At 42.6% G+C, this 16,164-nt stretch overlaps 1 protein-coding gene across 4 annotated transcripts in view; it reads left to right on the plus strand.

Annotated features, from left to right (window-relative positions):
- The window catches only part of PEX1 (peroxisomal biogenesis factor 1), a 54,267-nt gene that overhangs the window by 28,316 nt on the left and 9,787 nt on the right, over positions 1–16,164 (plus strand). For 3 of the 4 annotated variants that reach the window (XM_053261765.1, XM_053261762.1, XM_053261764.1), the window contains exons 15-22: positions 1,020–1,186; positions 2,770–2,904; positions 4,120–4,184; positions 4,391–4,533; positions 4,612–4,715; positions 11,283–11,312; positions 11,649–11,825; positions 13,022–13,252. In XM_053261765.1, coding sequence (XP_053117740.1) covers positions 1,020–1,186; positions 2,770–2,904; positions 4,120–4,184; positions 4,391–4,533; positions 4,612–4,715; positions 11,283–11,312; positions 11,649–11,825; positions 13,022–13,252 — 1,052 coding nt within the window. The remainder of the gene's footprint in view (positions 1–1,019; positions 1,187–2,769; positions 2,905–4,119; positions 4,185–4,390; positions 4,534–4,611; positions 4,716–11,282; positions 11,313–11,648; positions 11,826–13,021; positions 13,253–16,164) is intronic. The other variant, XM_053261763.1, reaches the window with a different exon arrangement.

Genomic DNA, 16,164 nt, shown 5'->3' on the forward strand with positions numbered 1-16,164 from the left:
TGTTGCTGCATGAGCATATGCCCAGTGCAAGCTAGGTGTTAACTGGTGTTAGCTGGGGAAACCCTTTGTTCTATATACATTCCCATTATCATTCATTTCCTCTTCTTTTTGTGACTTATAGACATGCAGATGTCTGTGGGGAATGGTCTCTCAGGTGTTCAGGCCCAGGGGAAAATAGTTATTTTGGTGAACAAGCCAAAGGTAGGCTTTTAGCGAACAGGCTCAAGATAGGTTGGCTGAATGCTTGTAGTCTGGTATGCAGAGAGAGGATTGGGCATTGCTTCTCCAGCAATGAGTTACTCAGATAGAGGGAAACAGCAGGCCCGAGAGCCTTTGTTTGCTCGTAGCACAATTCCATATAATTCAACTTTGTAGGCCAGTTCTTATAGGCGGTTATATAAGTGCCCTGGTTAGAAATGGCTACTGTTTCCCTCCTGCCTTTAACCAGCAGCTGTGATGGCACAGTTAGGAAGATGCTTCTAACTAGAAGGACTCCCTTCCAGTTCAGGACCTCTTGGGGGATCCTGTTCAAGGGTCCAGTTTTGTCTGAATGCATGATTCACAGATCATAGAATTCTTATCCATTGTGTTGATTTATGCTGAAGTGAGGGGAGGGCGAGGGAGCAGCTGGGCTTTACACCTGGTATGTGACAGCTTTGGTATAATGATCAATTATTTATGGCTGCAGTTGTGCACTGACACTGTTAGGAAGGGGTCTCTGGTCTTGTTGAAGCTTCTTAGATAGTGTCACCTCACTGTAACCCTTCTCAATATCTAACCATGTCAGATAAAACTACTAGGTCCCTTCACAGATGGAACATCTTGGTTGTCTTAGCTGTGCTGGTGCAATGGATCTTGCATTTATACTGTAACTGCTTTTCGCTTTGTACAAGGCTATTAGACTTTAAACTGGGATTCACTGGACTAAGTTGTTCATGAGATAATCAGAAGTATTTTCTATATAATGTAATGTTTCTGTTAAAAGATAATAAAGCAAATGTGTCGATCCACTTTAACAGATTTGATTCTATCAACATTAGACTTTCAAAAAGCTTTAAAAGGTTTCACGCCAACATCTTTGAGGAACATTAATCTCCATAAGCCTCAGGACCTTGGCTGGGATAGGATTGGCGGTCTGAAGGAGATACGGCAAGACCTTATAGATACTATCCAATTACCTGCAAAGGTATTTGTCTTTGTAACTAGAAACTATTGCTTTGCTGAATGCTTTGTCTGTTATAGATAGATGACTGTTAGAACAATCAAGTATCTATCTTCCTATACTTTTGATTGATGGTTCCAGATTGGGGGATAACAGCTTAAGTTAAAATTGACAAACACGTATCTGCTCTAGGGGTCCTTCTCCCACTCAGTCATACATATGGGTTTGCATGAGTCTGAGAGAAGAATGAAATAGCAGTTGCAAAAATACATTGAAGAGTATATGGTCTGGGGATTATCTCTGGAATTATGGATGTTGCTGAGGAGAGGACAGGATGCAACTATCAAGAATTATTGATGCAGAAGGTTTCATGAGAAGCCAGAGTTGTGAAGCGACTGAGACTCAAGCCATCGTTGTCTTAGTCCCGGATAATTGAGATTTCGTGTGCAGTAGTAAGAGGATCATTCCCACCCACCCACCCAACCTCCAGGCCTGCCTTATGTTGAACCTAATAGAGGAAAATAAAACCAGGCAATGTGTTTTTTATGGGGCAAGTGTTGTAAACATTGGCCCTAAACACACAAGTCTTATTTTTGTTACATTCAGTATAAGGTGGGGTAGGTTCAGCCAGAGTAGTGGGGAAGGCATGATTCCACCCCCCACTACTCATTGCCACCATATTATTTGAGGTAAGTTTGAACAAGGACAGGATGTATGTCTTGTCACCTTTTTACAAAATGATATGTGGCTGTTTGGTCATTACTTAAATGTATTGTAATGTGAAAAGAGACAAGCTACCGGAATATTGTATTTAAAAATAATCTCAAATGTTTAATTTCTTCTAACAAGTTCATACTATTGTGTTTAATTAATTTTTTAATGAAACATTTTATATTAAGTGTTCATATGAGGAATATTTTGTTTTGATAATGGTTTAAATAAATAATCAAGAAGTTCTGGTAAGAACTAATATGCCTACTTCCCTTTCATTAACTGATATTATAATATTAACTGATAATTACCATTCTTCACAAGTTAGCTCACTTGTGCCTCAAACGTTCACACATCTGCCATTTTGAATTGGGGTGGATGACATCATCAGAAATTGAGCTGTTGCAGTGTCCCTACAACTGTACCAAATTTGGTCCAGATTGGTTAGGCAGTTCACAAGTTAGCCCACTTATGCCTCAAACATTCACACTTCCTCCATCTTGAACTGGGGAGGAAGACATCATCACAAACTAAACCGTTGAGATGCCTCTATGCATCGCTACAGCTGTACCAAATTTGGTTCAAATTGGTCCAGGTATTACAAAGTTGACAGGGTGACACAGGGACATGTATGTGCACACATGCACACACAGAGAAAGCTGGGTGATCTCATAAACTTACTTTCCTTAAGGAAAATAGGCTAAAAGAGAGAGAGAATGTATTATAATGTGTATGCCCAAGCAGGCTAAGCTGGTGCATTTCTGTATTTGCAGCCCAATGATGCATAGTATTAGAGGTACTATTAATAATTAGGGTGAGATTGTTTATGAATACCTAAGACACAGACGTGCTGAAAGTAGTAGTATTGAGAGAGCTTTTATTTTATATATTTTCAGTATCCAGAATTATTTGCAAACCTGCCAATACGACAAAGAACAGGAATCTTATTGTATGGAGCTCCAGGAACAGGAAAAACATTGTTAGCCGGTGTAGTTGCTCGAGAGAGTAGAATGAATTTTATCAGTATCAAGGTAACAAATTGAAATTTTTCAGAATTCATTGTAGTAGTAAAATGCTAATAGATTCACTGCATAGGTCAAAATCCAGTCAGGTGATACAATGAATATGCTGTAGTTGTCTTTTAATGGCTCTCTTGCCAGACTTAAAATTTGCTTTTTAAACTGGGTAAGTTTCAATGATGTACAAATGGATCTGGCAAAACCTCTGGTTTATAATTTTTGTACATATGCGGACGAGAAAAATAAACCTTAAGATGACACATTTGAAATTCATACTGGCCAACATCCTGACTAAGCATGCACCTATGTGCTGAAAAAAAGTGTCCCCGCTGCAGAGGGGACACTTTTGCTGCTCTCTCCTTCCCTGGAAGAACCTTGCAGCATCTGAAAATATGTCCCTAAGAGTTGTGTGACTCTCAGGCATATTTTTGGGTGCTACAGGGCCTTTCAGGGAAGGAGAAAGCAGCAAAAATCCACTACTACCCCTAGCACAACAGGCACCGTTGAGTTCAGAAAGCTCTCTACAGCGGGGGCACTTCTTTTTAGTACATGGGTGCATACTTAGGATGTTGATCATTGTCCTTACAGCAACCATAGAGAAACTACTGGGAGGTAAATAGTTGAGCATATTTTAAGTCCTTATCTGGTGTGGAAATTAGATTTCCCCCCGACTGCTGTTGATGACTAATATAATGCATGCTAAAAAATAATAATGTGGGCAAAATGGCATCAGTTTCATTATAGTTTAACACACTGCATAACTGGCTTTAATTGCTTGTTTATTCGCATTCATTAATGAAGAATCTTAATATCATTTTCAGTAGATCAGGGCTGTACAACTCTAGTCCTCCATCTGTAGTTGAACTACCATCATCTCTAGCCACAGTGGCCAACAGTGAGGAATGATGGGACTTGTAGTCCAACCCCAGCTGGAAGGCTGAAGTTGTGCAACCCTGAAGTAGATCATAAGACTGCCAGAGCCAGTCTCGGGTTTAGGATACAATTGAATCCTTATTTGTATAGGAAATATCCCTTCTTGAAGGAATTGATTGTTGGCTATGTTTAGAATAGCTTCTAATTATAATACAATAGAACAAACAGCTCATCTTTTGGTTACGATGTACCCTGCCCCTTCTATGTTGTTGTTGTTTTAAAAAACAATTCTTTACAAATATTAAGGGGGGGGGGCAGTTCTTTGAGAGTTCCATTATTTTTGTGTCTTTATAGGGTCCAGAATTGCTCAGCAAATACATTGGAGCAAGTGAGCAAGCAGTCCGTGATCTATTTAACAGGTTGGTTCCAGTTTTGTGGTGTTGCTGATAGATTCTTGTTTGTATGGTCAGTGTTAAAAATAGTTATTGTATTTACTAGTGAGTAATGTGAAGTAACAGGCCTAGTGGGTGTCAGGGTGGTGTGAAATAGCAAGACCTGCTGATATCACATGCTCTGTCTTGGCAGGGTCAGCTCACTCTTCCTTCTCAATTGTCTTGTATTGCAGAGCACAGGCAGCCAAGCCTTGTATACTTTTCTTTGACGAATTTGATTCCCTTGCTCCTCGTCGAGGTCACGATAACACTGGAGTAACTGACAGAGTTGTTAATCAACTGCTGACTCAGTTAGATGGAGTTGAAGGCTTAGAAGGTAACAATTTAGTTGTCTCTGTCTCTTCCAGAAAACAGTTCAGCTAGAGTTGTTAACAAGATTCTTACTTTTTCTAAGGGGTTTATGTCCTAGCAGCCACTAGTCGTCCCGATTTGATTGACCCTGCTCTGTTGAGGCCTGGTCGACTGGATAAGTGTCTTTATTGTCCACCTCCTGATCAGGTAAAGAAACAAAACTCTCTACCAAGTAGGAAAAGAGAGACTCTATCTCTTGTGTGGGTATGAAAATGAAGTTTGTCATTCTGCTTTGGTTCAAAATGGTAACAACAAAATCAGAATGGTATACAACATTATCTTGACTGGTAGAATTCCATGCTGAGAAATCCAGAATTCTACACCAAGAAAATCATGGTAGCATGTCAGTGTAATGCGCTTAACTGACTTTGTTTTGAAATTTATCTTAACTTTGACCATTTTCAAAATCTCTGTTATATGTAAACCATGATATTTTGGTACTGGAATATAACATTAACTCAGTGCAGCACGACTTTGACCTCCCAGTTGTTGTTGGACTACAATTACCATTATCCTCAGCTAAAGCAGCCAGTAGTCAGGGATGATGGGAGTTGTAGTCCAACAACAGCTGGAAGGCAGAAGTTGTGCAACCTTGCATTAGATCATTAAAGCAAAGATGTATATACAGCATATACTATTATTACAAAAAGGAACTATGGCAGGTTTACTTCAGAATTGTTTTGTACTAAGGATATGTAACTCAAAGTAATTCAAATTGAGTATGGTAAATAAATTATGTAGATATCTAAATAATCTGGAGCATGATCCATTGAGCCCCATTAGAAATGGGTTATGTGCCTGCGCGGAAGCCCCTCACTGTGGAATGCTACAGCTCCTCATGGCATTTCTGGCTCACCCCATGTGACCACATGGCTGCTATTTAAGGCAGGAAGAATGCCAGCATTTCAGTTCCTTTTCGACATCCGTAGAATTGGTCACTTGGTTGCTGCGGCTCCTTGTTCTGGTTCTTCCTTCTCTGACAAGTTCTTTAAAAACAAACAACTGACTAATTTTTCTGGTACTTTGACCTACGGACTTTGAACAGACTACAATTATGAACTCTCCTAAAAAGAAAGAAATAAGATGGATAAGAAAACCAACACTGCAAAATTGCCCTCTCAGGACAGGCACAATTTATGTTTAATTTGCCTTGGGGAAGGGCATTACACCTCAACATGCAGGATATATATGTTGTTTTCTAAACAAACAAGGCACAACAGAAAGCTCCGATTACGTGCAGCCTTGTACAATGACGCACTTGGTCCCCCCACTCAATCAAACAGGGAAGGCTAAATCCCCTGGCCTAAGGACTGAAGCCCATGCTCAGTCTAAATCCTCGGTGCCCTCTATCAAGAGAAAAAGAGGTTGAGGAGGTGTCCGGTGAGCTCACCAAAAAAAGGCAGAGGACTTCAAGACCGGAGAGAACTGTTCCCGTCAGATCTAAGTTGTAACAATCACCTTGGTGTCAAGGCCCTCAACCCCAAGATCTCTGGCTCCAGTATTCTCTTCGACTTTGGAACATCTGCCAAGATTGAGACATCCATCAATATTGGTTGATTGCCAAGAATTTTCAGTGCCGACAGCGTTAGAATCAACACCATTCCATCTTTCTTTGACATTGGGGCTGTCGGGACCGAAGCCTTCTACTCCGAAACCTCCAAGTCTTGTGGACTATGGTGCTGAAGACACCAACGCCTAAACTGTCACCAGGCGATCTGGCTTCAACGCCAAAGCAGACAGAATCGAGGATAGCTTCGATTTCACCTTTGACGCCAATGGGGGTGGATGTGGTTTCCACATGAAATACCCCAATTCTGACAGACACCAGTGAGTCACCCCGAGATAACAGGAACCAATGACAATATCTGTCATATTTGTATGTATAAAACTTTGGCAAAATAGACTGCGCTGACCTGCCAGCAATTGAGTATAACAAAGCATCTGGCTGAGTCTGAATCTAGAGCCATGGCAACAGCGATCTCATTGAGACGGTATGATTGGCTTAGATCAGCCTCCCTTCAAGGGGATATGAAGGATAAGATTGAAGGATTGCCCTTCGATGGAAAAGGCCTATTGTCAGAACAAACCAACTCCATGATGGAGAAGCTTAAAAAAATCCAAATTTACAGCTAAAACCTTTACCGCAGCTTCTGCTTCATCCTACACGTCTAAATACAGGTTGTTTAACAAGCCCAGCTCAGGCTACAAACAAGGGCGGTGGGCCAGAAGCAATATCTCTTGAGAAATTTGTCTGCCCTCACACCTCAGCACCGATAAACCTAACACAAATCCAGGCTCATACCCCTTCACCTGCATGACACCGCGGAGACCTGCCAAGACCATCTTGATGGCACCAATGATAACACCAGCAACTGCCAAAAACATCAAGCTGGCAGGCCATGCCCTAGCATGGCATCATATAACTTCAGATTGTTGGGTACTGAAAATAATTTCTGCGGGTTATGCCATAGAATTCAAGACCTGACCTATTTTCAAAGATGTGTGCTGCACGAAGGCAATACCTGCTCTGCTGGAAGAGGTGAAGGAACTGCTGGTGAAAGGGGCCATAGTCCCTGTAAGGTGGGCATAGAGGCGGGAGGGCTTCTACTCCTGCTGCTTCCAGATCCTCAAGAGAGGAGGAGTAATACCACCAATAATGGACTTGAGACACCTAAACAAAGTTCTCCAGGTGAGGAAATATCATATGACAGCGTTGCAAGACATCCTGCCACTATTACATCAGGAACAGTGGTTTGTGACGCTAGATCTAAAAGATGCTTATTTTCACATTGGAATTCAAGAGACACACAGAAAGTTCTTGAGATTCACAGTGGGCAACTCAATTTATCAATACAAAGTTCTACCCTTTGGCCTGTGCATGGCCTCCCACGTCTTCACCAAATGTATGGCGGTTATTATTGCACACCTCAGGACCAGGGGTATGGTGATATACCCATATCTGGACAATTGGCTACTGGCTTCAAGAAGCAGAAAAAAGTTGCTTTCTCAGATAGAATATCTATTGCACCTGCTACACGAACTTGGAATAGAGGTGAACTGGAAGAAATCCCACTTAGATCCAGTGAAATCAATACCTTACATAGTGGCAATCCTGGACACTGAGACAGGAAAAGCTTACTTGCCACAGGATTGCTTCCAAGCCATTTTGGAGTTGATCCTTCAGTTTACATCTCAACCTTTACAGCCTGTGACACAAATCCAGCGCCTCCTTGGACTCATGGCATCCTTCAAGGTGACAGTTCATTACACCCATTGCAATTGTGGTTCCTCTCAATCTTCTGCCTATGTATGGACAGCCCGATAAAAAAGCTGCAGTTCCGCCCCAGATCATTCCGTCTCTGAACTGGTGGACACGCCCAGAAAACCTCCTACAAGGGGTATCTTTCCAAGCACGTCTACCCTCAGTATGGGTAACGACAGATGCTTCCATGACAGGCTGGAGAGGCCACTGAAACAGGAAAAAGGTCCAGGGACAGTGGAACTCTCACCAAAAAGAGACTCAATATTAACTTCTTGGAACTCTTGGCAGTTTTTCAGGCAATGAAAGCATTCTTACCAAAGCTCAGAGGTAACACAATACCACTGTGATTGCTTATCTCAACAGGCAAGGGGGGACTGTATCCAGATCTCTCTGTGGCTTAAGTATCCAAATCTGGCACTGGTGCATCCGAAATCACATCCATCCCCAAGCCATTCACATCAGGGGGACAGACAATGTGTTGGTGGATGACCTGCATTGTTTCTTTACCCAAATGAATCAACACGAGTGGGAAATAGACCAAGAATACATAACACTGATCTTCAGAGCCTGATGTCTATCTGGGATAGATATATTTGCAAATTTACTCAATACCAGTGCAAAAGATTCTAATCAAGAGTGGGTCATGACCCGCAGTCTCTGGGGGATGCATTTCTGAGGGACTGGACTCAGGAGCTGGTCTACATGTACCCTCCTCTTCTGCTCTTAGGGAGGGTGGTTCAAAGCTACTAATTTGTCAAGCAGCATGCATTCTGATGACACGATGGTGGCCAAGGCAGTCTTGGTTTCCACTGCTTCTCAGGTTGTCCAACCACTCTTAGAGAAGGCTTCCTCATTTTCCAAACCCATTGTCTCATGAGGGCGGCCAGGTGCTGCACCCAGACAGAGCCACATTGAAACTAACAGCATGGAGGATAGGCTACTAAATGAAATTATGTTAAACCAAAGAAAACCTTCCACTAGAAAGAACTATGCCAGCAAGTGGGAAAGGTTTAGGTGTTATGTATCTACAAAGGTTTTTTGCCCTCTTAAAGCATCTGTTAAGAGGAGGAGAGCTGGTCTTGTGGTAGCAACAAGCATGACTTGTCCCATTGTCCCTTGTGGTAGCAAAAAGCATGACTTGTCCCAGCATTTGAATGGGAGACCACACGTGAGCACTGTAAGATATTCCCTTCGGGATGGAGCCGCTTTGGGAAGAGCAGAAGGTTTCAAGTTCCCTCTGGCTTCTCCAAGATAGAGCTGAGAGAGATTCCTGCCTGAAACCTTGGGGAAGCCGCTGTCTGCCTGTGAAGACAATACAGAGCTAGATAGACCAGTGGTCTGACTCAGTATATCTCAGCTTCCTATGTTCCTATGTATCTAATGTCTCTGAAATCAGCTGACCTATTGATCAAAGGGCACGTGGCTGTCTCAGCTAAACATCCGAATTGTGATGGGAAGTCTGTCTTCTCCCACCCCCAGCTGCAACCTAAAAGGTCTTAGTAATTTATATCCACCAATCAGACAACCGATAGAGCAGTGGAGCACTTCTTTGGTTCTCTATGCCTTGATGGAAAACCTGTTTGAACCAATGTACTCTGAGGATATAAAACTGGTCTCATTAAAAACAGCATTTCTAGTGGCAATCACTACCACTCGCAGAGTCAGTGAGCTGACAGCGTTGCGCATGGATAATCCATACACAAGATTCTACCCTGACAAGGTACTGCTGCATACAGATGAGTCTTTGCTTCCTAAGGTAGTATCTGATTTTCACCTAAACCAAGACATCGTGCTGCCTACCTTCTTCAGGTCTCAAACCACTCCTCTTGACAAGGCTCTGCACTCAATAGTCGTCAGAAGGGCTCTCTTATTTTATTTGGCAAGGACAAAGTCTATATGAAAAACAAAGAGGCTGTTCATCTCGTATAAAGGAAAATCACAAGTCCATGGCATTTCAAGACAAAGCTTATCTCACTGGCTCGTGGAACTTATACTATTAACATATAGGCATCAGCAGGTTGACCCACCAGAGTCCATAAGGGCACATTCCATCAGGACCTATGCAACATTTGCTGCCCGCTTATCTGGTATATCCTTCAAGGACACCTGCAAAGCTGCAACATGGTCATCAGAGTTGCCCTTTGTTAAACATTATGCCACTTGCGCTCTGCAGCAGAGGCTGACTTTGGGAGAGGTATTATTAAAAGGGTGCTACAATAACTACTGCTTTCTCCACCTGAATGAGCTAACTAAGCAGCCATTTCTAATGGAGCTCAACGGATCACGCTCTAAATAAACAGGTTGCTCACCTGTAACTGATGATCTGGTAGCGATCCATTGACATCCATTAGACCCTGCTGGACCTCCCCATTGCAGTAGCCCAAAAATAGCCCAAAAATTCTCCAAAATAGAATTCACCTCTTTCTTTCTGAAGGATAGTCCCCTGTTCTGGCAGTCGTCCAAGAACTGGAACACTGGTGTTCTTCCCACCTAAAATAGCAGCCATGTGGTCACATGGGGTGGGCCAGAAACTCCACGAGGAGCTGTGGCATTCCACACCTAGAGGCTTCTGCGCAGGCACAGAACCCATTTCTAATGAATGTTAACAGATCACTACTAGATCATCAGTTACAGGTGAGCAACCTGTTTTCTTTTTTGTGGTCTCGGTGCATCACACTCATGTTTTCCCCTACACAAAGCCAAGCCTCGGATCCTTTTAGAGCTTTACCATATAAGGAAAAAAGAGTGGGAAGATGGCTCCCTCTAGCCGATAGCTTACTTATCCCCTCAGTCTTTCGCCGACCACTGCAGTTTCTTCCTTCCACCGCTTTCTTCTGCTTTACTGCTTGTCTGCTGACATAATTTGTTTCCAATTTGCAAGTATTTACCCTTGACTAATATTTATTTTTGTTTGTTCTGCCTTTCTGTCTTTCTCATGTTTCTATCTGGGTTCTTTTGTGTTTTTATTTACTCTCATGCCCTCTCCTGCCCTTTCCTCTGGCTTCTTATAGCCACAAAAGTGACCTTCAAATGTTGTTCTCAGTGTTTGTCTAAGCTGCCTTCCTCGGATGGTCATGCTGTGTGCTTAGCCTGTCTAGGGGAGTCTCATCGTACAGACTCTTATCAAGTTTGTCGGGGTTTTGTTCTCAGCTTCCATGCTTTATTCTAAACTCAGCATTTGACCTCTCCTCTTGCGAGAGGCATGAATAAGTAGTGAGTGATGGAACTCAATGGCAATGGGAAAGTGACTAGGGGTTATGACTGATGGTCATGTAGTCACCCAGGGCACACAGACTGCATTTCCAGAACACTGGGGTCTTTTGCAGACCCTGGACCCTGCATGCATGCTGTAAAACACATATTTGTCATTATGAGTGCTAGAAGTTTTTTTTCATACACATTCAGACTCTATACTGCCAATACTGTTTGTTCTTTTTCTACACATATTACAGAAAATCCAAGCTTATTGTTCCAAGTTCCAGGCAAGCCTGATTTTTGTATTATTAATTATTATTTATTTATTGACTCAATTTTTTTTGAAAGTTTGTTTTCAATTTTATATTTTGAAATGCTCAAACTATAACTCAAAAGATTTGCTTAAACTCTTGACAGTTTCTTAGATTCTTCTTTCATGAAAAACAGTTTACTTCAGTGTGTCCTTCCACATGCTATTTTAGTTTCATGAATGTCTCTTTCACCAGCTTACTTGAACCAAGTAGAAAAGTGCAAGACAAGCTGAGAATTGAAATGTTAAGTGTTATCAAAGGCAAGAAACCAGTGTTTTAATAACAGGGTTATTATGTTTCTAATTTTCATAGACTTCCCGATTTGAAATTTTAAAAGCACTGAGTCATTCTCTGCCTCTGGCTCATGATGTGGATTTTCAGCATTTGGCGACAAAAACAGAACATTTCACAGGAGCAGACTTAAAAGCTTTACTGTATAATGCTCAGTTAGAGGCAGTGCACTCTAATTTGGGCTCAGCATTGCCCCAGGTAAGTACATTGAAATTTCAAGAATATCTTTTGACACTGCTGCCTCTCATAAATGTAACAATGGCTGGGAGAATCTGAATAGCTGCGAATATTGAAGGCGAAAACCCTGTCACTTTCAAGGGTGGTGTCTAGAAGTGTTATGTCACCAAGAGTTGCATTCCTGAATTTAATAGTAATTAATGTTATAAAATGTTAACTCTATAGGCTGAGATTCAAAGGGCTTCTTCAATATGCCTGAGAGCTTGGATGTACCCAATGGAATTTGTAATTTATTTTTCTTTGAACAGCAAACCCCCATGCCATATCACAAATTGCTTTTGACAGACATCTGAGTTTCAAATCCTCACCTAAGCTTCTTTACCAGATACTGTTCCACCACTTAGTGAACTGCTTGAGATCTGCCTAATGAATATAGTTCATACATGCTTGCTGACTTTTTGTCCTGCTGTTGATAGCAGTAATGATTGGCATTATGAATGATTTTCTTGTAGCATGTTTAAATATTTTGTTTTCATTTTGTTTTGAACAAAATAAATTTCCACATGTAAAGGTGACTACTTTAATCACAGCCGTTTGGACATAGCTTCATGTAGCAAGCCATTTGTGTGGGTGGGGTCCCCATATAGTTTAGGCATTTTTAACCACAGCCACATCGCTGTGCTTTTTCTTCTTTTTAAAAAAGAAAAGTTCTGTTGGCATAGTTACAATTGCATTAGTTATATAGGAGGCCTTTGTCAACATATACATTACACAAACATTTAAAACTGAGAAGTAAAATATCAATAATGATCAATGGTGTTCCAAAGAAATGGAACACAGAAACATCCATCCATCCAATCTACTGATATGCTTTGCTGCTTAGTCATCCATCTCTACTGTGAATGGGCCTCATAGGCTTTTTCAACACTTGGTCTACAACTCTTGTTTTTATTGTTGCATGGTGAATGCCAAAAATGAATAATTCATCATATCTCTTGCACTTGCTCTTTGTGTTAGTCTACTTGCATGGGAGAAGAGTCAACCCAAAATAGAGGTGTTTTATTCAGAAAACATTGTAGAAATAGTCTTCTGTTAAGAAGAGCTTGTAGCAGTTAAAAAACACTGGTCCAGTTATATTTTTATGAATATGTAATCAAATATTTGATGCTCTAATAGTGTCTATTACTTTTTCTAATTTTGTGTGTTTTTTCTCTTAGGATATAGGTTCTAGTTCAGATAGTGATCTCAGTTTGTCTTCAATGGTTTTCTTAAACCAAAGCAGTGGATCAGATGATTCTGCAGGAGAAGGAGAAGGAGGCTTCGAACAATCTCTGGTCTCCCTTGATATGTGTGAGCTCCTTCCTGAAGATCCAAGGTCCAACATATATCGTCTTTATTTTGGCAGCTCCTATGAATCAGAACTTGGCAATGGAACTCCTTCAGAAATGGTAAATGACTTATTTTCTTTAACTGATATTGTAAAGTCAAAGAGCAGTGTTTAAGTGCTCTAATGTCTTTCGGTTTAAAATTGATGTCAGTATTGACTGACAGATACCAGATTCTGAATAAACAGAATATAGATGGGCAATCTTTTATCCTTTAAGTAATTCCCATACTTATTTGTGCTTATTATTTCCCTTGGAAAACTGGATAGGTTGGTAACTGCAAAACATTATAATGACTTTTCTTGCTTATGTATTTTAATTTGACGGTTTCTGGTTCTGCTCCATCCATGTCTATTCTTTCTTGACCAAAAGTATCAGCTAGTCACAGAGATTATTTTCTCCCTCTCAGAGGAGGAGGAGTTAGGCAAATGTTTCTTCTTTTCTTTCTTTTCCTTACCCTTTCCCTCTTCAGAACAGGTCAAAGTAGTTCTCTTTAAATGCAGACTATTTCAGAAATTATTGAACGATACTTATATACTGCTTAAAAAAAAAAAAAAGGAATGAAGCATGCTGTTGATACTCTTCAATTCTCCCTCAGTTCAGAGGAATGTATCCAAGGGTGAGTTATGCCTTCCACTTGATCAGAGACAGGGCTAATCAAAAGAAGACACATTGAGGCTATTCACACAATGGGGCAAAATAGGGCTAGTAGAGGCTAGCCCGATTTCTCCCCATCATGTGAACCACCGGGCTCCGTTGACCGGTGGTTCACATGATGCCTAACCCGCCTAACTACCCCTGCCCTAAAACCAGGTTTGCAGAGCGAGTGCTCCACAAACCTGGTTTTAAAGATTGTGAGTAGCCGCCGCGCCACGGTTATGCACGAGTAGACCCCCAGAGGGGAGGCGAAAAGCCGCCTCCCGGCTCCAGGGGTTTCCCCAGTATGCCCTGCGTGCTTGCACAGGGCATACTGGAGCTTCCACGGGCCGCGCGGACCCCGAACTCCCCAGCCCCCACCGGCTCTGTCATGGAGCCGGCAATCGTGTGGGCGGCCAATCCAGCTGCCTAGGGCTCCCACTCTGATCGTAAGCAGGGAGAGCAGGTTTAGCCCGCTCTCCTCGCTCACTCTTACAAACCGGGTCTCACTGATCGTGAGACCCGGCTCACTGAGCCAGTGGGAGGGATCAACCCCTCAGGCTCCAGTCTTCACCCTATCTTGCTTGGAGCAGGAGCTGTTTTTCCTTGTGCTCAGTTTGGAGCTGTGAACTTTGTAGGCCAAGAGAGTCTGTTTCCTTCCCGGCCGTCTTTTCCTTTGCCCTTCACAGCCGTGAGTCAGGGAGGGAAGGGAGATGGTGGGCGCCAGCTGTTCTGTGGCTTGTTGGGTCGTTTTTACTGCATGCTGCCTTTATCATGGCCACGTGTGGCGAGAAAGGTGTCTCCCTCTCGGTCTCTGAGAGAAAAGCTGTGTTAGCTTTTGATGAGGCGTGGGCAAGGGTGGTAGCATCCGCTACGACCACCCACACTGAACACCGGGTGGGGGATTGATCCTTCCGTAAGGCTCAGGAAAAGCTGCAGGGAAGAGCAATCTGCCCAAGAAGTGGCCTCACCTCAGCGCCGGCCAGGTGGAGCAACCACGAGTTTCAGAGGGTGGCAGTTTGTTTGTTTGTTTGTTTGTTTGTTTAATTAACATATTTTTATACTGCCCAAAACTTATGTCTCTGGGTGGTTTACAACAAGATTAAAAAAACATTAAAACATTAGTTAGAAACAAAAACAGTTCAGCCATTCTCCTCCCAGCACAGCCTTCACTGCCATCTTCCCCGCCTGCATCAGAAACCCCCGGGAATCAAAGGTCGGTGCCTTCCGTTTACATCTGCTAACTGAGCAAAGAGGCACCTGTTAAAAGTGGTGACTTTCTTTACTGAGCAGAGGGAGAGCAATTGGCCCTATCCATCTCCACCATAGCATCCCTCCAGTGGCTGTTGCTGGTGGTTGTCTTCTGTTTCTTTTTTAGATTGTGAGCCCTTTGGGGACAGAGAGCCATTTTATTTGTTTGTTTGTTTGATTGTTTATATCTGTTTCTTTTTTAGATTGTGAGCCCTTTGGGGACAGACAGCCATTTTATTTGTTTGTTTGTTTCTATCTATGTAAACCGTATTGGCAACTTTTGTTGAAAAGCGGTATATAAATATTTGTCGATTTTGTATTCTGCAGAATGTTCGGGGAGGCAATTCTCACAGCTGGTCCTGTGCAGGTACAGCTGCTGATGTGGGGGAAGCAGAGGAGGAAGTTTCAGAGTGCCTGCAAGCTGATTTCAGGCGCATTGTGGCAGAGGAGCTGGGCAAATGGTTAGAACCTAAGAACAGCCCTGCTGGATCAGGCCCAAGGCCCATCTAGTCCAGCATCCTGTTTCGCACAGTGGCCCACCAGATGCCGCTGGAAGCCACAGACAGGAGTTGAGGGCGTGCCCTCTCTCCTGCCATTACTCCCCTGCAACTGGTACTCAGAGGCATCCTGCCTTTGAGGCTGGAGGTGGCCCACAGCCCTCCGACTAGTAGCCGTTGATAGACCTCTCCTCCATGAAGTCATCCAGACCCCTCTTAAAGCCATCCAGGTTGTTGGCTGTCACCACATCCTGTGGCAGAGAATTCCACAAGTTGATTATGTGTTGTGTGAAAAAGTACTTCCGTTTGTTGGTTCTAGACCTCCTGGCAATCAATTTCATGGAGTGACCCCGGTTCTAGTGTTGTGCGAGAGGGAAAAGAATCTCTCTCGCTCCACTTTCTCCACGCCATGCATGATTTTATAGACCTCTATCATGTCTCCCCGCGGTCGTCTTTTTTCTAAACTAAAAAGCCCCAGGTGTTGTAGTCTTGCCTCGTAAGAAAGGTGCTCTAGGCCCCTGATCATCTTGGTTGCCCTCTTCTGTACCTTCTCCAGTTCAACAATGTCCTTCTTAAGATGTGGTGACCAGA

This window comes from Hemicordylus capensis, chromosome 6 (genome assembly GCF_027244095.1).
Source record: "Hemicordylus capensis ecotype Gifberg chromosome 6, rHemCap1.1.pri, whole genome shotgun sequence".
Classification (NCBI taxonomy): Eukaryota; Metazoa; Chordata; class Lepidosauria; order Squamata; family Cordylidae; genus Hemicordylus; species Hemicordylus capensis.